At 42.2% G+C, this 22943-nt stretch overlaps 2 protein-coding genes and 1 long non-coding RNA gene across 5 annotated transcripts; 1 reads left to right on the top strand and 2 right to left on the bottom strand.

The window, feature by feature from the left end:
- Nucleotides 1–578: 578 nt before the first annotated feature.
- APL1 (ADP glucose pyrophosphorylase large subunit 1) lies at nt 579–12898 on the bottom strand. The gene is made up of 15 exons (XM_078585125.1): nt 12612–12898; nt 11545–11658; nt 11261–11434; nt 11061–11153; nt 10869–10952; nt 10745–10800; nt 10243–10336; nt 10053–10165; nt 4640–4712; nt 4298–4378; nt 3537–3623; nt 3072–3176; nt 1983–2089; nt 1827–1887; nt 579–785 (listed from the first exon to the last, which is right to left on the bottom strand). Exons 1-15 carry the CDS (start codon nt 12813–12815, stop codon nt 684–686), a joined length of 1548 nt encoding a protein of 515 aa, XP_078441251.1. The 5' UTR covers nt 12816–12898; the 3' UTR covers nt 579–683.
- A 691-nt stretch (nt 12899–13589) lies between these two features.
- On the bottom strand, nt 13590–17649 carry LOC144711158 (NADPH-dependent aldehyde reductase 1, chloroplastic-like). Its single transcript, XM_078585083.1, has 4 exons — nt 17389–17649; nt 15491–15867; nt 13775–14133; nt 13590–13692 (listed from the first exon to the last, which is right to left on the bottom strand). Exons 1-4 carry the CDS (start codon nt 17509–17511, stop codon nt 13670–13672), a joined length of 882 nt encoding a protein of 293 aa, XP_078441209.1. The 5' UTR covers nt 17512–17649; the 3' UTR covers nt 13590–13669.
- Nucleotides 17650–17943: 294 nt separating this feature from the next.
- On the top strand, nt 17944–21647 carry LOC144711168 (uncharacterized). Of its 3 annotated transcripts, none has more exons than XR_013583489.1 (5): nt 17944–18167; nt 18351–18559; nt 18632–18766; nt 20798–20931; nt 21389–21647. It is a non-coding gene; the product is annotated as an uncharacterized LOC144711168 (long non-coding RNA). The 3 variants fall into 3 exon arrangements; XR_013583487.1 differs by having other exon boundaries at nt 17948–18167; nt 18346–18526; XR_013583485.1 differs by having other exon boundaries at nt 17951–18167; nt 18351–18526.
- Nucleotides 21648–22943: the final 1296 nt, after the last annotated feature.

The raw sequence follows: 22943 nt of genomic DNA, 5'->3' as shown, positions 1-22943 counted from the left end.
GATATTGGATAAGCCCATTTCCGATATCCAGTTCAGCATCCGTTCCGATATCGGGCTTGGGAGGGGCTAACAATATTGCCAATTTTCCGTTTCAGCTTAAATGGCGTTTTTTTTTTTGTAGAAGAGAGAAGCCATTAAAATACCAATAAATTACCGGATATTTATTCCTGAAAGTAAATAATTTAAATAAACAAAGGCCTCTAACAATGTAATCTGTTAATTAAAAATAAACATACTAATTTGTTGCAATGACCCGTTTTAATTTAAATGGCGTTCTTTGTAGAAGAGAGAAGCCAGTCAAGTACTCGTCAACATAAAAATTTAAACCATGTTTTTACGTAGAAGAAAGAAGACAACCAAGCTTTTTAAACCATGTTCTTTAATGCTTTCCTATTAAAAAAATAAAAAATGTCGTCTCCAATTCTCCGGTGTAGTTTAAATTATTTATTTATCTACGTAAAAAAATAAAACAAATAAGCTCCACGGATGTAGTTCTTTACTTCTTCCTACCAAAATTAAAATTATTTTGCTACCGATTTTCCATTTTAACTTAAATGGCGTTCTTTGTAGATGAGAGATGCCAATAAAATACATGAAAATTACTGGATATTTACTCCTCTACACAAAAAATTAAAACAAACATGGGCATTGAATCATACACTGGATCATACCTCGCATCGTCTTCAAATGACCAGACCGTCTTTGATGGTGGAGTTCCTCAGAACGACGGTGATGCCGGACCGGATGTGGAAACCCTCTGATGATCTGTCTGCCTCTTGAATTCCCTGTTTTTATTAATTCCCATCCCCCCAAGAAAAAAGCATCAAGAACACAACTGATTTATATAAAGTCTAAAAATATCTCTAAAATGCAGTAAAGTCCATAATTACTGTCATTTCTTACGAAACAACGAATAATAGTAAACTAAACTGTAGGAAAGAGTAATTTGCTCAACCAAAACCAAATTTCATTACTCTTCATAATAACTAATTTCTTAAAAAAAGCAAATTCCTAAACTGAGGGGAAGAGTAATCTTTTCAACCAATTGAAACAGTCTTCATAATTCTTTTTTTTCTTTGAAAGACAACCAATATTACTAACTAAACTGAAAGGAAGAGGAATTTTCTCAACAAAAAACCAAATTTCATTATTCTTCATAATTACTGCCTTTTCTTTACAAAACAACATATTACTAATTAAACTGAAGGAAGTGGAATTTACCCAACCGAAAACCAAATTTCATTAGTATTCTTAAAAAAACAACCAATATTACTAAACTGCATCAACAACCTAGAAATATGTATATTTTAAATTTTCATTAAGTAAATTAGATAAAGGTGAAGTAGAATTCGAAACCTCTAAATTATATTTTATATCTATTGAATTTGTTGAGGAATAGTGCATCATTTTGGAGTCAACGAAAGACTGAAAATTTTATGAGTGAAATGAAGTCATCTTTATTGGGAGGAACACCTTTATAATACGACAATATTGCACATTTCTCTTCAAAAAATTGACTGAAGATCATCGAATAAGAGAAGAAATAAAATCACAAAACGAAATAGAAAATCCAAGCCTAAGGCAAACCCATAAGCATGGAATAGTTTCCTTGCCCCAGAGAAAAAATTAATCAGAAAATAAAAACCAAATTTGTAATCTAACAAAGGAAAAAAAAGTACAACCGCTGGAAATCTGAAAAATGATATAACAAGAAAACATAAAGCAAAAAACACAAATTGACACACGAAGAAAAAACACAACAAAACGGATACTTTTTTTAAAAAAATCTGAAGATAAAGAAAAGTAGAGGGGAAGCTGAGCTGAACCTCTGAGTTGGAGATGTGGACGTTCCTCCCGATCCTCGCGTTCTTGTCGATGATGCAGTTGCTGCCCGCCATAAAATAAAAACAAGAATTAATTTTCTACAAGCAGATGAAAAAATTTCAAGAACAGAGAATAGGAGAAGCACCCTAATCCTGTACCTGATCTTGGAGTTTTCTCCTATTCCGATGGGAACCTTGCCTTCAGCGATCAAGGAGGCAACTTCACCCTCTGTCTCATAGTAGTCTGCCCCCATCATGACCACGTCCTGAGCCACAATTAGAATCGAGTAAGATTTAAGTTAGAATTAACGTTTGTGAACGGGATGGAATGGCATTTTGGTCAGTCATCAGTCACAGAGTCTGCAGTTTTGTACGGAATGGATGACTGAATGGACAGAGGACGGATGTAAATTTAATTTATATCATCGACATTGATGAGGGAACGATAACGAACGGAATGAAAACCATCACTCCAGTCCCAATATGAGGTTAGGAGAGATGATTGATGACATCAGTCCACGAGCCTTAGTTAGAATAAGCATGCTCGCAGCATGAACACATTCCCAAGCCAAAATCAAACATAAATAGACATTTCTTGGACAAGAATAGAACACGTTTTCTGGAAGAAATTAGAATCACCCAAATCGGGTGACCCTCCAAAGAAAACGCAAACATAAATAGACTTTTGGCACGCAGTTTGTGTTTATGGTGTGAGCTTCACCTTTTAGAATATTATCTACTGGTTATTAAGATTACTATTTGTTGGGATTAATGGGTTATCATATTTTTCGACTTAATGGTTCTGTACTGGACTTGGATTTTCTCCTCTTCGCCATAAATATGGATGGTTTTTATCCATCTCATTTGTCTCTTTTCTTTTCTTTCACCCAACTTCTATTTCCCTGATTTTCGACACTACTTGTTCTTGTGCGACGGATATGATGGAATTTTTGGATCATAAGAGTAAAACCAAAGAATGAGTTTTTCTTTTTTAGAAAAGGATACATCAATACCATAGACCAAACGTTTAGGTGCACGTTAATCTCCACTTATTTTGTCACATCGGACTAAAAATTATTCTATATGCATTGTTTTACCTAAACTTTTTTCAGAAGATTATTTATTATGAATAAAAAAAGTATTTATCCTGTATCAGTGAAAATAGTGGAAATCTTCTGTTCTTAACAAAGAACCCAATAAAAGGTTTTATTTTTAAAAATAAAAAATAAATCAAGATTTATGCCGAACCTTCAAGTGAACGTTTCTGTTGATACGTGAACGGATGCCGACGACGCTGTGCTCTACTAAGCAGTTGTCCAGGAAGCTTCCGTGGGAGACGATCGAGTCCACAATCTTCAGAACAACCCCCAATAAAACAAGCCACTCATTTATTAAAATAATTATCCTATATCAAGGAAATAAATTCCTGGAGAATTATTCTACAAATCTCCTGTCTCACGAATTCGTCCACAGAAAAACAAGAAAAAAACTTCATTCTTCATTATCAGCTTCAAGAGTAACTAAAGGTCATTCTTAAGTCAAACTCAAAAGAGCCTGAAACTCAAATTTGGCATTTCTAATTTGGGTAAATGAGAAAATTTTCCATTTTTCTCTTAAAAAACAATATTTTTCTGGAGGTCCTTTGGCTCTATGTGAACTCTTTGGGTGCGTACTGACAAAAATCCCCGTAATGAGAAAATATCAGTAACCAACCTTACTATTGTCGAACTTAGATGGTGGGAGATTCCTCCTCGATGTATAAATTGGCTTTGCAGCATCATAAAAGCTGAAGCGCGGTGGCTGAAAAACATGACACAAGTTAAATGCTTTACTGAGACAGATGTATAAAATAATGCCCCATTAGTTTTGTTGAAGCATAGCATCCTCGCTATCAGTTTGAATTTTAGCACAGTTGGTAAGCACTTGAATCCTCCAACATGATATTAGAGCCAGGTTGCAGATTCAAATCCCAGCAACAACACACTGCACACTTGGGCCATAAATAGGCCAGTGACAGGTATTGTGGGGGGGGGTTTGAAGAACAACATCCTGCTTAAAGATGAAAAGTAGCGGTTTTGCTATCAGCTATAGCTTTTATCACAGTTGGTTAGTGCTTGAATCCAACAAGTTTTATTCAAAAGGTAGATGACCTATACCATGGCAAATGCAGTATAGATTTAAAATATCTTTTCCATGAGAGTATCAGATCACTGCATCTCTGGTACTTGTGTCTCCTTTGTGACTAATTACTATGTTTTTTATTTGGTACATCATAATTACCCCTTTTGAAAATGGTTCAGTGTACTGCTGATTTCACACCTATTTGATTGAGTACATACCAACACATGAACAGAAAAATCCTTCAGTTTACTCCATAATTTGAAGATGGTTCAATTTACTCTATAATTTACATAAAATTATGAAGAATAGACATAAAAAGCTTAGAAGAACATGTGAAGTCTAAGGAATCTTACGTGAGCAGTTAGAGCGAGGTTTGCTTCATAGAAGGATTTGATGGTTCCAATGTCTTCCCAGTAATCATTAAATAAGTAAGCCTGAAACATGTACCACAGGTTGAAGAGCAGAGTAAGATTCAGAGAAAAACATTTTTGACTTAGTCTCACTTAAAAAAATTAAAATTGAAAAACATGTTGAATGCAATTCACCATTCAGGTATTGTGTGTACAGCACGCTTGCAGATGAAAATTTCACGATTTACATTAGTTAAAGCATCAGTTCTGACTATATTTTTCATTTGATAGAATAAAAATGTGTCGAACAGCACAAATAATTTCTGAAATCAACACTGAGCGCACCTTAATAAAGTATTCCTTTGCAGATGCGGGGATTATTTCTGACCCGAAGTCGTTTGCAGTAGGAAAACGCCATCTAATCAGCAAAAAAATGGAAAAAGCTGAAGACGACCCAAATAAAAACCCTTTTGAAACAAATAACTCTGAGACGAAATATCGTTACTGCCAGGTCAGATTCATGGGAGAAATGGGCAGGCAAAATCTTTGACGTTAAATATTAAAATATATTTTCATAAAATATTGAATTTAATATTATTTGATTCTGTTGATCTGAGTATTACATGTCTTTATTTTCTCTCTCTTGTTAGCCCATTAAGGGCCCTCTCTAGTCAGCCCATTAGGGCTTCCTATAAAACCCTGTAATCTCTTTCATTTGCTATGAAGAATTGTTCTTTTCTTGTTTACATGGTATCAGAGCCCTAACCCTAACCCTAATCTGGGTTTCCTGGGCTCGACCTTGCGCTTCGATCTTCGGCGGTTCTCACGACCGCCTGATCTCGCGCTCCGGTCTCTCGCCGTCTCGCTCCGGGCCTCCCAGGCGCTCGCCGTTCTGACATCCGCCGTCCCAGCGTCTTCCGCTCCGGCGCCCGCCGTCCCGGCCCGCGCCGCCTCGGCTCGCGCCCTCCTGGCTCGCGCCGCCCCGGCTCGCGCCCTCCCGGCTCGCGCGCCGGCTCGCGCCGTGGCTCGCGCGCCGCCCTGGCGACCGACGTCCCGGCGACCGTCGTCCCGGCTCCCGCCGTCCCAGCGCCCGCCGTCCCGGCGCCCGACGTCCCGGCACCCGCCGTCCCGGCTCCCACCGTCCCGGCGCCCGACGTCTCGGCGCCTGCAGTCCCGGCTTCTCGTCGTTCCGGCGCCTTCTGACTGTGGTCTACTCTGCTTTCATCATGACGAACCCGGTTGAAGCCCAGACCTCTACTGTTACACCAGACTCGACGCCGGTATCTACGCTACATGCATCTGCGGTGCCTCTCGAGCCCGGGAATTGGTCGTCCTCCTCTGGACCATCCTCTTTGCCTCGGATGCCTCCGGATGGTATGTTTACTGGATTCAATCTCCTGCAATGGCGCCAGTACGTCCAGATAACTTTAAAAGGGCGTCTCATGCGCCATCTTCTAGAAGACGGACCTTCCCGGACCGATCCCAAGTATTATGACTGGCTGGACGTTGAGGGGGTAGTTCATCGTTGGCTCTTGGACAGTATTTCACCTAGTGTTAAAGGTGAATTCATGTCTCTAGAGTCGGCTCGGGCGGTCTGGGAAGCAGCACTTGAGAGCCACTCCAAGAAGCACAACATTGCGACTCTGTACGAATTGGTACATCGGGCCGCTAACCTGCGTCAAGGGACCGGTCTATCATGGAGTACAGCACGGAGCTCATTTCGTTGTGGAATGAAATTGACTACTACATGCCGCCCGACCCCATTCGTGGACCGCCAATATACTCTTCAACCGGGTTTTCCAGTTTCTTATGGGACTGAACCCGAATATGAAGTTGTATGGCTCAGCTTATTCATCAGGAGACTGGTCCTACCTTCAAGGATGCGCTCCACAGTGTGCGGGTTGAAGAATCCCGCTTTCAGCAGGCCCAGAACTCGGCTTCGGCACTTGTAGCTCATTCCTCTTCGTCTGCACGCCCATCGTCGACTCCACCACCCGACTCTTTGCCACGTGGTCTGACGGCTCGGACGGAGGATTCTCCAAAGGGTGATCCTTCGCTGTTTTGCAATTACTGCAAGAAGCGAGGTCACTCTAAGGAGACGTGCTACAAGCTTCAATGGAAACGCGCACAACCGAGCAACCTTGCTGAAGCCGCCTCGTCCGTGCCCCCCCCGGGTCAAGTGCCTATGCTGTACGGTCTTCTCCCGACTAGTGCCTCGCCCGCTAGCTTCACTCCGGAAGAGATGGAGCGTCTACGCCGCTTGCTTGATCCTCCAGTCGTGGGCTCATGCTCCTTGGCCCACGCAGGTGTCGGGGAGGATGATTTCCATTGCTGAGGAGCATGAGGGGCTCTATCTTGTTCGTCCTTGTTCGAGTTCTCTTGCTTTTGCTGCTGCGGCAGTTTCCCTTTCGGCTTCCCACGAGCGTTTGTGGCTTCTTCATCGACGTCTCGGCCATCCTTCTTTTGCTACTCTTTATCGTCTCTTTCCTAAACTCTTTCAAGGCCATTCTGTGGACCGTTTTGTTTGTACTGCTTGTCGAATTGCCAAACATCATCGTACCACGTATCCTATCTCGTCTTCTCATTCTTCGACCCCATTCTCCCTTATTCACACCGATGTGTGAGGGCCTTCCCCTATTCATAGTACTTCCGGTTCTCGGTGGTTATGCATCTTTATTGACGCTACTCGATTCACGTGGCATATTTCTTGAAGAACAAATCGGAGATATCTCGTGTCATTCCTCAATTTTACTCCCTTATCCAAACTCAATTCTCTATATCCATTCGCCGCTCGCTCCGACAATGCTAAAGACTACGTTAACACCACGTTAAGCACCTTCTTCCAAGACAAAGGCATTATCCATGAAACTTCTTGTCCCTATACACCACAGCAAAATGGCGTTGCGAAAGAAAATTCCGTCACATCTTTGAAATGACTCGAGCCTTCTCTTCCATATGCATGTGCCCAAGTATTTTTGGGGGAAGCCGTCTCCACCGCCATCCATCTTCTTAATCGCCTTCCATCTCGAGTGCTTGACTACTCCACTCCCATTGACCGTCTTCAGCATTCCTTTCCAACTCTCTCTCTCGAACTCATCTTACTCCTCGTGTATTTGGATGTGTATGCTATGCGCCCAACCACCAACTTGGTCGTGATAAACTAGATCCCCGTGCTATCAAGTGTGTGTTTGTTGGCTATTCTTCCACCCAAAAGGCTATTTATGCTATCATCCACCCTCTCGCCGGTTCGCCGTCACCAAAGATGCCACGCTTGATGAATTGGTTCCCTACTATTCCTCCTCCTCTCCTGAACCCTCATCGCCCCATCTCCCTCCGATCCACTCAATTCCTCATCCTCGTCCCTCGTCCCTCTTCACCGGCCTCGCCCGACGTGTCTCCGCCTGTTGCTCCTCCAGCAATTGTGCCTCCCGACCCGCCTCCGGGCGCCGTCTCAGTCCCTCCTGTGGAGCCTCCTCCAGTATCTGCTCCTGCGCCGACCCTTCTGCTGCACCTTCTTCGATTCCTCCGCTCCTATCCGTCGCTGCCCGCCTGAAAACGCTATGGTATTACCCTTGCTCGCCGCAAGCCTCGGCTTCCTTCTTCGCCTCCTGCTGCCCCGTCTACCTCAACCTCCACCCTCCTGCCACCTCCTCATTAGCCGTGCTGCCTCTTCCCTGCCTCCTCTATCCGTTGGCGGAATCTATCTCCTCTCATCGCCTCTCACCCTCTTATCATGCCCTTCTCACCTCCCTTGATGCCACTTCCTTCCCAAGACGGTGGACATTGCCCTTTCATTTCCGCATTGGCGTCAGGCCATGGCGGAAGAACTTCAGGCTCTTGCTCACAATGAAACGTGGATCTGGTTCCTCTACCGGCCGAAGCATCTCGTGGGTAGCCGTTGGGTGTATGCTGTGAAGCATAATTCTGACGGTTCTATTGAGCGCCACAAAGCCCGGGTTGTGGCACAAGGGTTCACTCAGAAACATGGCATTGATTATCAGGAGACCTTTGCTCCCGTCGCCAAGCTGAATACTGTGCGGATCTTATTGGCCCTTGCTGCGGATCGGGGCTGGATTTTGCAACAATATGATGTGAAGAATGCTTTTCTGCATGGAGAGTTGACTGAGGAGATCTACATGGCATTACCTCCTGGTTACACTTCCTTAGTGCCATCGTCTCCGCAGTCTGTTGTTTGTCGCCTGAAGAAAGCATTATATGGCTTGAAGCAATCTCCTCGTGCCTGGTTTGGTCGTTTCACGATGGCCATGCAGCGTCGTGGATACCGTCAGTGTAATGGTGATCTCACCCTTTTCTACCGCCATTCCACGTCAGGGGGAGTCGCTATTCTTCTTGTGTACGTGGATGACATCATTATTACGGGTGATGATACGACGACCATTACTGAGCTGGCTATGTATCTCTCGTCGGAATTTGCTATTCGCCATCTTGGCCCGTTGAGGTACTTTCTTGGCATAGAGGTGGCCTATTCTTCTAGCGGGATCTTTATTTGTCAGAGAAAGTATACGGTGGACCTTCTCTGTGAGCTTGGAAAGGAAAACGCCAAGCCTGCTTCGACACCGATTGATGCGAACCATCGACTTGGTGCCGATGCGGATGAGGAGCTTGCTGAGCCTGGCCCATATAGAAGACTTGTGGGAAAACTGCTTTATCTCACCCACACTCGCCCGGACATTGCATATTCAGTGGGTGTTCTGAGTCAGTTCATGCAGACTCCTCGCATGAGCCATTTTCATGCTGCTCATCGTCTCCTCTGTTTCCTGAAGGGCACCATTGGCCGTGGATTATTGTTTCGTCGCCATACCGGCCTGCGTCTTGAAGTCTACACCGATGCAGATTATGCCGGCTCTGTGGTTGATCGTCGGTCCACATCTGGGTATTGCACCTTCTTGGGCGGCAATCTGATTACTTGGAGGAGCAAGAAGCAGAAAGTGGTCTCTCGATCGAGTGCTGAAGCGGAGTTCCGTGCCCTTGCGCATGGTCTGTGTGAAGCACTTTGGATTACCCAGCTTCTTCGTGAGCTACGGTGTCCAGTTCCCTCTCCTGTCCAGCTGTTCTGCGACAACAAATCGGCGATTAGCATTGCTCATGACCCCGTTCAGCATGACCGTACAAAGCACATCGAGATCGATCGCCATTTCATCAAAGAGAAGCTTGAATCAGGAGATTTTTGCACGCCTTATGTTCCGTCCGCTGAACAGCTTGCAGATATCTTCACCAAAGGGCTTCATGCCCCTAGGTTTGAGGAGCTCTGTTCCTTGCTGGGTGTGGATAACATCCACACTCCAGCTTGAGGGGGAGTGTTGATCTGAGTATTACATGTCTTTATTTTCTCTCTCTTGTTAGCCCATTAAGGGCCCTCTCTAGTCAGCCCATTAGGGCTTCCTATAAAACCCTGTAATCTCTTTCATTTGCTATGAAGAATTGTTCTTTTCTTGTTTACAGATTCTAATAAAATCACTCTGATCTCACGAAATTTTCATGGAACGAGTTTTATACAGATGACCAAAATTTAACTGAACACGCGAAACATCTGATCAATTGGCAATTACAAGAAACCCAACAGTGACAATAAGGGAAAAAAGGGACAAAGATGAGAGGGAAAAGTTTCCCAAGAAAAAACATGATATAAAGAGGAAAAAGATAACGAGTTCAAAAAATAAGCAGCAAATGCTCACAGGACGTGGAATGATACCCGCATTATAAAATGCAGATGAATATATGGGAGTTGGATACACACCTCAGCAGGTTCAAAAGTAATTCCTTCTTGAAAACATAGATGCCCATAGATGCTATATACGGTTTCTTTTTGGCCTCATCTCTGGAAAGTCCCAGTACTGTTGTATCCACCTCCTAAATATGACATGATAACACGCCTTCGAATGAATAACAGGACATAAGGATGAGAAGAAAACAAAAAAAAGACTAACCATCGCCTTCAAATCATCTCCCTTGGGTTTTTCGGAGAAGGATAACACTCTGCCTTTATTATCAATCTTCATTAAACCGAAATCTGAAGCACGGCTGTCATGAAAAGGCAGAAAAAATTAGACCCAAAAAACTGATCGAAAGATTCGATTGAATAGATAGCCCTGATTGCAGTTGGTCAAAATATTTGATAGATCCCATCGACTGTATAGTGATCAGGCCCAATGGGTAGATCCGATCCGTTGGCCCCTCCCGTGATCAGTCATGGTCTCATGGATCAGATGGAGCACTCCGGGGAAGTAGACACGATCAGATAGGATCAGATAAAAAGAATCGATGCTGATCGGAAAATTCGATTGATCAGACGGCCCTGATAGTGATGGATGAAACGATTCGATCGTGAACATGGGCCTGATTTTCATACGGCTCAGTGGACCCATCAAATCATAAAACCATCTAATTTGATCAAACCTCCAAACATCATAAGAAAAAAAATTCAAATACCTATCATCCATGGGAAGGCAAGAAATGGTGATATCCGCCCCGCTTTGTCGATGTCTCTGAAGGATAAAATGCCATTTAGTTTCCATTGGCACAACGAAACAATATCAGATAAGAGATGAATCACCTGAACAAAGTCCATGTAGTCCATGCGGTAGAGATGATCACCGCTCAGGATCAAGATATCGTCAATATCTTTCAATCTCGCATCCTATAGAAAGCTAAAACCATCGTAAATAAACCGTGCTTGCTTGAAATTTAAATTATGAAAACGATTATTAAAGGGCATATAAGAGAGAAAAAGCTAATGCCCAACTACCTCGAAGAGCCAGTGAAACTGACGAACTGCATCCGCAGTTCCTTGGAACCACCTCTGTCCTGCGTCTCCTGGGGTCTGCGTTGCTGCTAGAACCTATGGAGACAACGGAAACTAGACTGAGAAAAAAAAAAAAAAACTCGTTTTACAAAAATAAATAAGGACTTGAATAAAAGAGACTGGCTCAGAATTTTGGCGCTGACCTCCACAAAGCCGTCTCCGAAGTTCACTCCGTTGCCCAAGTTATAAGTTCTGGCAAGATGCCGATTGAGTGACGCAGAGTTGAACTGGGTGAGGATGTAAACTTTGTTGAGACCACTGTTGATGCAGTTACTCATAGGCACATCGATCAACCTGTAAGCCCCGCCAATGGGCACCTAAACAAAGATGAGAAGAGCCCAAATTATAATAAGAAATAAAATCACAAATCAAGTTATTCAATATTTTTCCAAATTTCCAGAGTTTAATTGATGAGGAAGTTACTTACAGCAGGCTTGGCCCTCTGCTTGGTGAGAGGGGAGAGGCGGGTTCCAGCGCCGCCACCGAGAATGACCGCCACAACTGATCGTGGATTCCTCCTCTCAAATTCCACATCCTTGAACTGCACATCTTCCACAGTAACTCCATTATTTCGATCCGTCGATTGAGATTATAATTGGCACAGTCTGTCAAATTTATGATTTTCAGTGTGAATTTATACTCGACCAATTTCACTTTTTTTCAAATGTTTCTAGAGAAATATATGACTCGATCGAAATTATATAGAGAAAACATCAGTGAAATCTGTGATTCACAGCGTAAATATACTTATTTAACTGTTTATGAAATGTTTCTAAAGATCCCCATTAGGCTCTTTTATCCTATTTCGTTGTAAACACACATCGGTGGAAGACTAGTGAAATCTATGACTCGATGGAGATTATAAAGAGGAACAGTAGTGAAATCTATGATTCGCAGTGTAAATATACTTAAATCTTTCTCTATTTTTTCAATTTTTTCTAGAGATCTAGATGGTGCGCTTTTATCCAACGTTACTAACGCGCATTGTTGGGAGGAGTGAAATCCGTGTCTCGATCGAGATTATACTCGACACAAACTATGAAATCTGTGATTCGCAAGTAAACTTACTCGACACATTGCACTGTTTTTCAAATAATTTGAAACATTCCTACTTCGATGTAAACACGCAAGGTTCGGACGCAAGGAAAATGGCGGGAAAGACAGTTAGTTAAAAAAGTACGTTTGAAACAGCAATGGGAAAGGCATTCCAGAATCTAAGATTCTACTCTCGTCTTCAAATCAAGTTTAAGCAAATAAGCGACGACGATGAAGTCATAAAAACAGAGGACACAAGAAACCGCCATTTACACAATCACGATGGCGAACAGAGCTTCATACTATAATCTACATTCACTCTGTTAGAGATCTGAGATCAGATTCTAGGAGGACAGATCCAAGATCCGACTCAAACAAAGAAACAGAACAGTACTAGCAAAAAAATTAAAATTAAAAAAAAGAATCAGACGACAATGGAGGAGAAGATGAGCAACGAACCGAGATCTCCTCCGGCAATTCGGTGGCGATGGACATGCGCGTCGATCTCCGGCGCTGAATTCTCCCTCCGGTCCGCCCTAAGAAACCGACGCGTCTGACCTTCTCCCCCATCATTTCCGCTCGCGAGAAGCTCCCCAAGCGCGCCGTCTCGAGCCGAGCCGCCGTCAACGTCGTCGCCATCCTCCCGTCCATACAAACCGCCATAGCCGATCCGATTCGAAGGTAACCCTTCGCTGCGGCGAAGGTCCGGAGGTTGAAGACGACCAACAAACTCTCCCGCTTCCTCCGAGAGTGAAGCTTTTCTAGTCTCCGTTATCCTCTGGCAAGAAGCGCGTCCACCAATTCGAAACCCGGGCCCACCCCCCGGTAACGTCTACTGCCTACGTGGACCGTGGGCCCCACCTCTTCTCTCCTAACCGAATCTCCAGACCGATGATGCGTCAGAGATGCTTAGGAATGGTCCGACCGCGGGCGCTGCGCGGTGCGGTTCGCGGCTTCGATCCGCCCGCGCCTGGGGCGGAGCGAATGGGCGGTTTCTCGAATAGATGCAGAGATGGCTTTCGAGGAAGAGATATAGAGAGAGAGATAAAGATGGATGCAGACATAGAGATAACGATAGAGATACTATTACGGGTAAATACGGAAATATTGATAGAGATAGAGACAGAATGAGGTAAAATTAAAGGTAGAGATGGATATTGCACACAGATGGAGATAGAGACAGAGATAGAAATTAACAAGGGTAGAAATAGAGATAGCAATAGATAAATATATAAGTAGAGATAGAGATAGAGATAGAGATGGATATATAGATAGAGACTCAGATGAAAAGAGATACAGAGAAAAATAGATAGAGATAGATAGAGACAGAGATAGAGACAGAGCTAGGAGTAGGGACAGACGGAGATATTTATCCGTTTGATAAATATCTCTATCCCAGGTCACGTCTCCGTCGGCATGGACAGTGGGCCCACTAAATTTAACAAAAAAGCCCAGTAAAACTCTTATTGTTTATAAAACAGCTCATTTACAGAGAAACGACAGTAAAACTCTTATTATCAGCCGTTCACAACGACGCCACCTGGCGGCCCAATAACAAAAAAAAACTCAAATTAAAAAGGAAAAGGAAAAAGAAAAATGGAAAAATGGTGGGAAAAAAATACCGTTGGGGTGGAGGACTTGGCCGGCGACGTAGGAGGAGTCGCGGTCGCAGGCGAGGAAGAGAAAGGAAGGGGCGATTTCACTGGGCTGGGCCGCACGGCCCATTGGGACGTCTTTGCCGAACTGGGCCACCTTGTCTTCGGGGAAGGACGCGGGGATAAGGGGGGTCCAGACCGGCCCAGGAGCCACGGCGTTGACCCGGATGCCCCGGCCGATGACCTGCACGTGGAGGGCCCTGGTGAAGGCCACGACACCCCCCTTGCTGGCCGTGTAGTCAAGCAGCGTCGGGTGGCCCTTGTACGCGTTCACGGAGGTCGTGTTGATGATCGCCGAGCCCGCCCTCATGTGTGGGAGACAGTGCCTGCGCTCAAACTAGACATCTTTAGAGAGAGATAGAGAGAGAGATCTTTAGAGAGAGATAGAGAGAGATATTTAGAGAGAGTGAGAGTGAGAGAGCGGGAGAGAGACAGAGAAAGAGAGAGAGAGAGACAGAGAAAGAGAGAGAGAGAGACAGAGAGGGAGAGTGAGAGAGAGACAGAGAGGGAGAGTGAGAGAGAGACAGAGACAGAAAGGGAGAGATAGAGAGAGAGATACAGAGAGAGGAAGAGTGAGACAGACAGAACATACAGAGAGGGAGAATGAGACAGAGAAAGAGAGAGAGAGATAGAAAGAATGAGAGTGAGAGAGAAGACAGAGAGAGAGAGTGAGACAGACAGAGTGAGACACAGAGAGAGTGAGTGAGATAGAGAGAGAGACAGAGAGACAGAGTGAGAGAGAGAGATAGAGAAAATGAGAGAGACAGAGAGACAGAGTGAGAGAGAGAGATAGAGAAAATGAGAGAGACAGAGAGACAGAATGAGAGAGAGACAGACAGACAGAGAGAAAGAGTAAGAGACAGAGAGGAAGAATGAGAGAGAGAGAGAGAGACAGAGAGACAGAGTGAGTGAGAGAGGCAGACAGAGAGACAGAGTGTGAGAGAGAGAAGAGAGAGAGAGAGTGAGACAGAGAGAGAGTGAGTGAGAGAGAGGGAGAGAGACAGACACAGAGAGAGTGAGTGAGAGAGAGAGACATATAGAGAGAGGAAGAGAGACAGATACAGAGAGAGTGAGAGAGAGACAGAGAGAGGAAGAGGTAGAGACAGAGAGAGGAAGAGAGACAGACACAGAGAGAGTGAGAGAGAGAGATAGATAGAGAGAAGGAAAGAGACTGACACAGAGAGAATGAGTGAGTGAGAGAAAGACAGACATGGAGAGAATGAGTGAGAGAGAGAGACAGACACAGAGAGAATGAGTGAGTGAGAGAAAGACAGACATGGAGAGAATGAGTGAGAGAGAGAGACAGACACAGAGAGAATGAGTGAGTGAGAAAAAGACAGACATGGAGAGAATTGAGTGAGAGAGAGAGATAGACACATAGAGAATGATTGAGAGAGAGAGACAGACACATAAGGGGACACAGAGAGTGTGTGTGTGAGAAAGAGAGAGACAGAGAGAGAGGGCGGGAGGGAGAGAGACCGGCAGAGAGAGATAGAGAGGAAGATTGACAGAGAGAGAGAGAGAATAAGAGAGAAGGAGAGAATGAGTAAGAGAGAGATAGAGAGAGATAGAGAGAGAGAATAAGAGAGAAGGAGAGAATGAGTAAGAGAGAGAGAGAGAGAGAGAGAGAGAGAGAGAGAGAGAGAGAGAGAGAGAGAGAGAGAGAGAGAGAGAGACACGCACTTGGACATGAAGAAGTAGGAGAAGAGGTTGGTGCGGAGGACGCGCTCGAGGCGGGCCTCGTCGATGTGCTCCAGGTCGGGGGCGACGTGCTGCTCCGCGGCGTTGTTGACGAGGACGTCGATCCGTCCCCATGCCGTCACCACGTCATCCACGACCTTCTTGCACGCGTACTCGTAGCCGAGGTCCGCGGCTATGGCCATCGCCTCCTTCGCCTCCCCCGTCTTCGCCCCCCGCAGCATCTCCAACGTCTCCTCCGCGTCCCTCTCCTCCTCCCCCTTCACGTACGTGAAGGCCACCGTGGCCCCTTCTAGTGCGAACACGTGGCACACCGCTCTCCCTATCCCCGAGTCCCCCCCCGTCACCAGCGCCACCTTCCCCTGCCCCCAAAAAATAAAAAAAATTACGTTCAATTTCTCTTTGTTTGGACGAAGTAATAATTCGTCCCCAGAAAGATCAGATGTGTTACTAATTCGTTTTCTTGGCAACCAAAACAACATTCAATCTGTTTGTCTGGATGAATTAGTTCGTCTTGGTTATTCCGTGGGAAATGGACAGACTAACAGGGAACGTATGAAAAGATTAATGGGACTACGATTTTGATTCAGTTGCGAAGGAAACGAAGATTATCTCCCTGATGAATAACTTATTTTGGCTATTTTTTGTTTTTAAGTTTTCCTGGAAATTTTTTGTTACCGTGAAACTTTGTTTTGGCTGTTAAATAGAATTAAAGGGTATGTTTTGGTTGCCACGGAAAAGAAGATATTTTTGCTTGATGGGAGAGTAATGGGCAGATTAGCAGGGTTAGGAAGAAATAAGTAACAGGGAATTTACGAAAGATTAATGGGACGACGATTCTGCTTTGGTTGCGAAGAGAACGAAGATGTTTCCACGATAAATGATTTTTTGGGTATTTTTTCGTTCTTAAGTTTTTTTCTGAAAAAGATTTCTTACTCTAAAACTTTGTTTTGGTTGTTTAAGAGAAGTTAATTTGTTCTGGTTACGTAGACAGAATAAAAGGGTATGTATGGAAGATTAATGGAATGAGGATTTTGTTTTGGTTGCCAAGAAAGATAAGCTATTTTTACTTCATGGGTGAGCAATGGACAGATTAGCAGGGTTAGGAAGAAATAAATAAAATAGAGTGCACGAAAGAATAAGGGAACGACGATTTTGTTTTGATTGCGAAGAAAAATAAGATATTTCCATGATAAACGATTTTGTGAGCAATTATTTTTGGTTTTTTTGGGAAAAATTTTCTTAACATAAAACTTTGTTTTGGTTACGTAGACAGAATAAACGAGGCATGTATGGAAGATTAATGGGCAAGAAAAAGAAGATATTTTTGCATGATGAAATGAAATGGACAGATTGATAGGGTTAAGAAGGAAAAAATAAAAGGGCATGCATGAAAGATTAATGGGACGACGATTTTGCGTTGATCGCGAAGAAAAAGAAGATACTTCCATGATAAATGATTCATTTTGGGAAAGAGAATTTTATGAAAAAAAATTCTAACCCTAAAAAAAGGAAGAAAAGCTGACGAACAAGTAACTTTCTTTGGTTCCGAAGAAGAACTTAAAAGAGAATGTAAGGGCGAAACGAAGACTTTCTTTTGGTTGCCATTAAAACAAATATTTTTTCGTATTTTAGTCTGTTCAATTAACTTTATCATAGAATGAGAACAAAAGACGATAAACGTACAACCTTTTTTGCCTCCGAAGAAAAAATAAAAGAGCAAGAACGGAAGATTAATGAAACGAAGATATTCTCATGAAAAAAGATGACTTTGTTCCGTTTCCGAAGAACATAAAAGAATAACATGTATCCGAGATCAAAGAAAGGAAAATTCCAAAAAAAGTAAGTATAGGATTGGTTTAAGAGTTAGTTTGAGTTTTTACCCGGAGCTTGTTGGATGGAGTGTAATCCCCCATGGTGGGCTGAGGGCGGGGCTCCAGTATATGTTCTTTGCCGGGCTGTTTCTCTTGCCTCTGCGGAGGAAAAGCCTGCTCTCTGGCCGCCATCTTCCGCTGCTCAAGTCTTCTCTAGTGAGATAGACAGATAGAAAGATAGACAGCGACAGAGATAGAGATAGAGATAGAGATAGAGATGAAAGAGATGATAGGGAGAGAGAGATAGAGAGGTGGGGGGGAAATCTGATGATGCGGGGTTTTAAAGAGTGAGCATGGTGAGTTTGAGGGAAACTTGGCGAGTGCTGAGTTTGACAGACAATGACAAAACGTTGCAGTCCTCTGCCTTAGTTTCTATTGTCTCTCTGTTTCTACCTCTCTTGTACACGTGGAAGTTAAGCATAAATTTATATTTTGATATAATACAGAATTATATTAAAAAAAAAAATAAATGAACATATCTCTATCTCTATATATATAAAGGAAATTCGTGTACCCTTCTGGCCTCTGATTGGCTGAGAAGAGTTGGAGAGAGAAGAGAGAAAGAGAGGGAGAGAGAAGAGAGAGAAAACAGCAATTCGCTTTGGGTTTTCCATTCGCTTCTCCCGCTCCCCAAATCTCCAAATCTCCTCTTCTCCCGCTCCCAGCCTCTTCTACTCGGATCAAGCTTCTCCTCGTAACGAAAAACAGCATTTCTCGATCGACCTCCCATCTCTCGCATGACAGAGACCATCAGCCTCTTCTCCTCGGTCTTCTTCAAATCTCGAACGGTATTCCCTTTGGGTTTTTCATTCATTCGCTTTGGGTTTTCTGGGTCTCTTTGGGTTTTCTCGATGTTTTTCGTTCTGGTTCTCTTTGGGTTTTCGATCGCTTCCTAAACGCAATTCTAATCCAATTTTCCGGGTTTTTTTTTTGATTTGATTTCTGACCTGGATCGCGGCGCGGTAGAACAGCCCCTCCCCGACCAAGCTCGCGGATACGATCAGCAGAAACTGCGGAAGAAGATCACCTGCCATGGGAACATGCCGTAGAAGAAGCTCCGGATTTCTTCGTCCTCCACGTCCCTGATCGCCCGAGCGTAGGGCGACTGCTTCACCACTTCGTCCCTGATCGCCTGAACGGTTTTCTGGTAATCTGAACGGTTTTCTGCTTCAACTTAACTGTAAGGATCTACATCAGCTTTGTGGAATATGAAAGCATTGAGCGTTTACATCTCCACATCTCTCGCTCCCAGCCGCGGTCTCCTGCCCCGTTCTCCCGCTGCGTTCTCAAATCACGAACGGTATTGGCCAAATTCAAAGCATGTCATTGAACGTGAAAGGGTATTGGCCAGAATCATAGCTTCGAGAATGAACGTGAATGTGAAAGGGTATTGTCTCGCTTATCATCACTTTCTTCCTATATGTTTCTTTGTTTGTCATCAGTCGCTTATCATCAGTCTCTTTGTTTGTCAAGCCTGGCCGATTTCACTGTTCCGAGCTAAATGTTTCTGTTTTATGCCGGTTAAATCGCTAGAAAGATGACCCTTTGTTCCGAATTTGAGAACGAGTTTCAGTAAAAAATCGATGATCTTGATCTTAGATAGATCAAGTTTAACGATCTTAGGCTTTGTTCCTCGCCCTCGATTTGCTGCGGACGTCGATTCCTGATCCACCAATCCTGTCAAGGAGATATTTCAGTCGCTAGAAACCAACAAGAATGTCTGAATTGGCAAATCCGATTAAATCTGCGATTATTGAGAAGAGATTTTGAATCCAACGCTCCTTAAGATGAGCTAAAGAGGAGTAAGAATATTCAAAATGCACGCTCTTCATTTCCTCTTCCGCGATGGAATATAGATCGAAATGACCTAGAAATCAGCGGGAACGTTCGTTTAGAGCAAGAAACGATTCAAATCCTCACAGATCGCTGAAATGAGCAAGAAAACAGCGAGAAATTTCGAATTTTGTTCGAAATTTCGAATAATTTTGAATTTAATTTTTTTTTAAATTGTGAGCATTTCAATCGGTAGAAAGATGACCCTTTGTTCGGAATTTGATGCCAGACAAATTATGGTTTTTGGGTATTCAAGGCGACGTTATTTTCTTTTTTCCTGAGTGTATAATTCATGTTTTCCCATTTCGACGATCCTCCTGTCGATTTTACAACAACGAGTGAAAAATTTCCATTTCACGCCGGTTAAATCGTTAGAAAAAGGACCCTTTCTGCGGATTTGGAGGCCAGTCGAATCCAGGTTTCTGCGTATTCAGTGCAACGTTACTTTCTTTTTTTGTGAGAGTAAGATTCATGTTTCTCTATTTTGACGATCCACCTGGTCAATTTTTCTGTTAGGATTGAAAATTTTTCGTTTCATTTTGTTTCATGCCGTTTCATGCCGATCAAATCTTTCAGAATTTTATCTGTCCGGGATCAAGTGGAGCTGATTTTTGGCCTGAGAAGAGTCATAATCAAGCGTGCAAGAAGTTACTTTTTTTTTGGGACTTACTGTTTTGGATTTATCTGCATTCATCGTGCAAGCAAGTTCCTTTCCCTCTCGCCTGACCTCTACCCCCCTCTCTCTGCTATCTCTTCCTCTCTCGCAATTTTTCTGTTACGATTGAAAATTTTCCGTTTCATGCCGATCAAATCTCCAGAAAAATGACCCTTTATGCGGAATTGGAGTCTAATCCTAGCATGTCGGTATTGACCAGGTGTCGGTAATGGCCAGAAAAATGATTTCATGCCGATCCTAGAAAATTGATTGGAGGCAAATCCTAGAAAAATAATTTCATGCCGATCAAATCAAAGCATGTCTGTATTGGCCAGAATCATAGCTTCGAGAATGATCATCACCGTAATGTCTCGCTTATCATGAGTTCCTTCCATTTTGACTATCGACTGATTGTTTCCTTTATTTACGGTTGATTTTTTGATCTTATCTCTGGATCTGTTTGTCAAGTGGTGTTTTCATGGCCGTTAGAACGTGAAAGGATAAGGTTAATTCCGAAAAAATCCTGGTTTTTGGCTATTCGATTAGTTTTGTCATGAACCCTATGGATTTTCTCATGCCCGTTTGCATTCTGGACGAGAAAAATTCTGTCAGCAAATTCTGGACGAGAAAAATTCTGTCAGCAAATTCTGGACGAGAAAAATTCAGTCAACAAATAAATAAAAATCAAGTTTTTTGGCGGTCTGTTCTCCTAATATGTGTTCTTCAATTTTTCTGTTAAAAGTCTTAAAGATTTGATCTGTTAATTCCGAAAAAATCCTGGTTTTTGGCTATTTGATTAGTTTTGTCATGAACCCTGTGGATTTTCTCATGCCCGTTTGCATTCTGGACGAGAAAAATTCTGTCAACAAATAAATAAAAATCAGGTTTTTTGGTGGTCTGTTCTCCTAATATGTGTTCTTTAATGATCAGGCGGAGAGCACATCTCGAGGTATAATCAGTAAAATCGTGGCGGATTTTGGCTGCGGCTGTGGAACTTTGGGGATTGCAAGTGCTCTAATATGTCCTTAGTGATCAGGCTGTTACCACATTGCGAGATATAAACGGTAAAATTGTGGAGGATAATATTCCAAATATAACCTGTTTAGATTTTTTGGTCGTTTCTTCTCTAAATATGTTCTTCAATGATCAGTCGGAGACCACATTTGGAGATATAAATTATCCTCCACGAATTTCCTTTGTTGGAGGATATAAATTATCCTCGCTGTTTTAAACAACATGCGTCTTCAAGTACACATTTATCTAACTCAATGTCATCTTGCACTTTCTCTTTTCCCTCTCGGAAATCATGAGTTCTCCCAATTCAGTCTACTCAGTTGGGTCATCTCACTTTTCGCTGTCGAAAACAGGGCAAAATTTACAATTTATAATCGAGCCAAAATCAAGTCAAAATTTTCCCTGATCTTTGGTTCCTTCTTTCAATCATGTCTTCCTCTCAAAGCCAACTCAACAATTTCCATCCAACTCAATCCACATAATTATTTGTTCTTTCCTTCCTTTCAGGTGGAAGGTCAGGCTGAGGGAGTTCTCTTTCATCATTTAAATGCGACAGCTTTCCGTTACACTCTACTGGGGCCTACAATACATTGCTCAGCACAGCATGCCAAGACCATTACTCAGCAGCATCTACTGGACTACATATCACCTCAGCAGCACAAAATGTTTTCCTAAATCAATTTCCCATCTTCAGTTCATCTCCGCAACGAGCCCTGTCAAACATCAAGACTTTCAGTTCAGGATGATAACGGCCCTGCTTTTCACCTTTCTCTCTCTACGTCACCCTTTGGTCTTTTATACGCATCCTTGGATAATTTCCCCGATTCTCAACTAGGTAGAAAATTCAATAATTTAAACTTAAAAAGATACAAAAGAGCTAGATAAAGTATGAAGATTGTTAAATGTGGTTACATGGATGATAAAAAAGGGTTTTTAAATATACATATGTATATATTTTCGAAATTGCCTTGAAAGGATACCATAAATGGGTGTAGATAATTAACTAGGCCGCAATTGCCAATCTGAGATGAAATTTACACAATTAGGATTATAGGATTCGAATCATAGCTTTCAAATGAAACCAGAAAAGTTCATTGATTGAATTTTCTTGGCTCAGATAAAATGGGAAACCATTATTAAACAAGTGAATTCCAGTTTTAATTTCTATTTCTTGTAATGTTTATATTTATTTCAGGAGTTAAATATAATTAAAAAAAATAAAATTAGTAAACATTAATTAAAGATAATTAAATATATTAGGGAAAATATTTAACCTAATTAACATAATTTATAAAATAAGTTTTTGGATTATTTTATTTTTTTAGTGAGATGAGGCGTTATTTTCTAGTATAGAATAACATAATCTCATGGTTTCAAAATTGAGCTATATGAGGCATCCAATTTTCCCTCTCCTCTGATCAGTGGGATGGATTTCCAATGTGGTATGCAATTTTTGGAAGAATTCAAAAAGTCAAGAACTAAAAAAAGTATTCAGGTAAACTAAAAAGGATATTCTGTACTTCTAAGGATTTTCCCTTTTAAAATTAATGTAAAAATCCCATAATATATCATTCTGAAAATAGGATAAACCCCTAAATATATTTAAATCCGTTAATATGTGATGACCTTTAAAACAAAATTTTAATGAATTTATGTCAAAAAATTCTATGGACTGTCAAAAAATAATAAATCTCACAATTTCATTATAAAAATGTTAAACACCCTTGATAACATATGAACTAAAGTTAAAAAATTATTTTAAAATACCATAAAATAAAAAATCCAGAACCTCATCCTAATGATGTAATAAATCATTTTAAAGTACAATAACATGGATATATGATCATTTAAATGAAAACATGCATATAAAATACATCTAATGACTTCAGAATACCAATAAATCCTTATCGGCTAAGCTAATTATTGACCTGTATCTATCACATATTAGTCAAGCATTGATCACTTAACCCCATTGATAGTTCAACTCACCAAAAATTTAGACGCCAACATACATTGCGTTTTCTAAAAGGCATACATGAGTGAGCCAAATATTTCATGGAAC

The sequence above is a fragment of the Wolffia australiana genome, chromosome 1 (assembly GCF_029677425.1).
Source record: "Wolffia australiana isolate 7733 chromosome 1, ASM2967742v1".
Lineage (NCBI taxonomy): Eukaryota > Viridiplantae > Streptophyta > Magnoliopsida > Alismatales > Araceae > Wolffia > Wolffia australiana.
The sequence above is the reverse complement of the archived record's forward strand: the minus strand, read 5'-3'. Positions and strand labels throughout refer to the sequence as shown.

Coding starts and splice junctions, on each gene's coding strand:
- APL1 (XM_078585125.1), bottom strand. CDS start 12,815: ATGGCGGTTTGTATGGACGGGAGGATGGCGACGACGTTGACGGCGGCT. Junction 10,801..10,868: donor ACTACATGGACTTTGTTCAG/GTGATTCATCTC, acceptor TTTATCCTTCAG/AGACATCGACAAAGCGGGGC. Junction 10,166..10,242: donor GAGATGATTTGAAGGCGATG/GTTAGTCTTTTT, acceptor TGTCATATTTAG/GAGGTGGATACAACAGTACT.
- LOC144711158 (XM_078585083.1), bottom strand. CDS start 17,511: ATGGCGGCCAGAGAGCAGGCTTTTCCTCCGCAGAGGCAAGAGAAACAG. Junction 15,868..17,388: donor CTCCATCCAACAAGCTCCGG/GTAAAAACTCAA, acceptor TTTTGGGGGCAG/GGGAAGGTGGCGCTGGTGAC. Junction 14,134..15,490: donor TCCTACTTCTTCATGTCCAA/GTGCGTGTCTCT, acceptor GTTTGAGCGCAG/GCACTGTCTCCCACACATGA.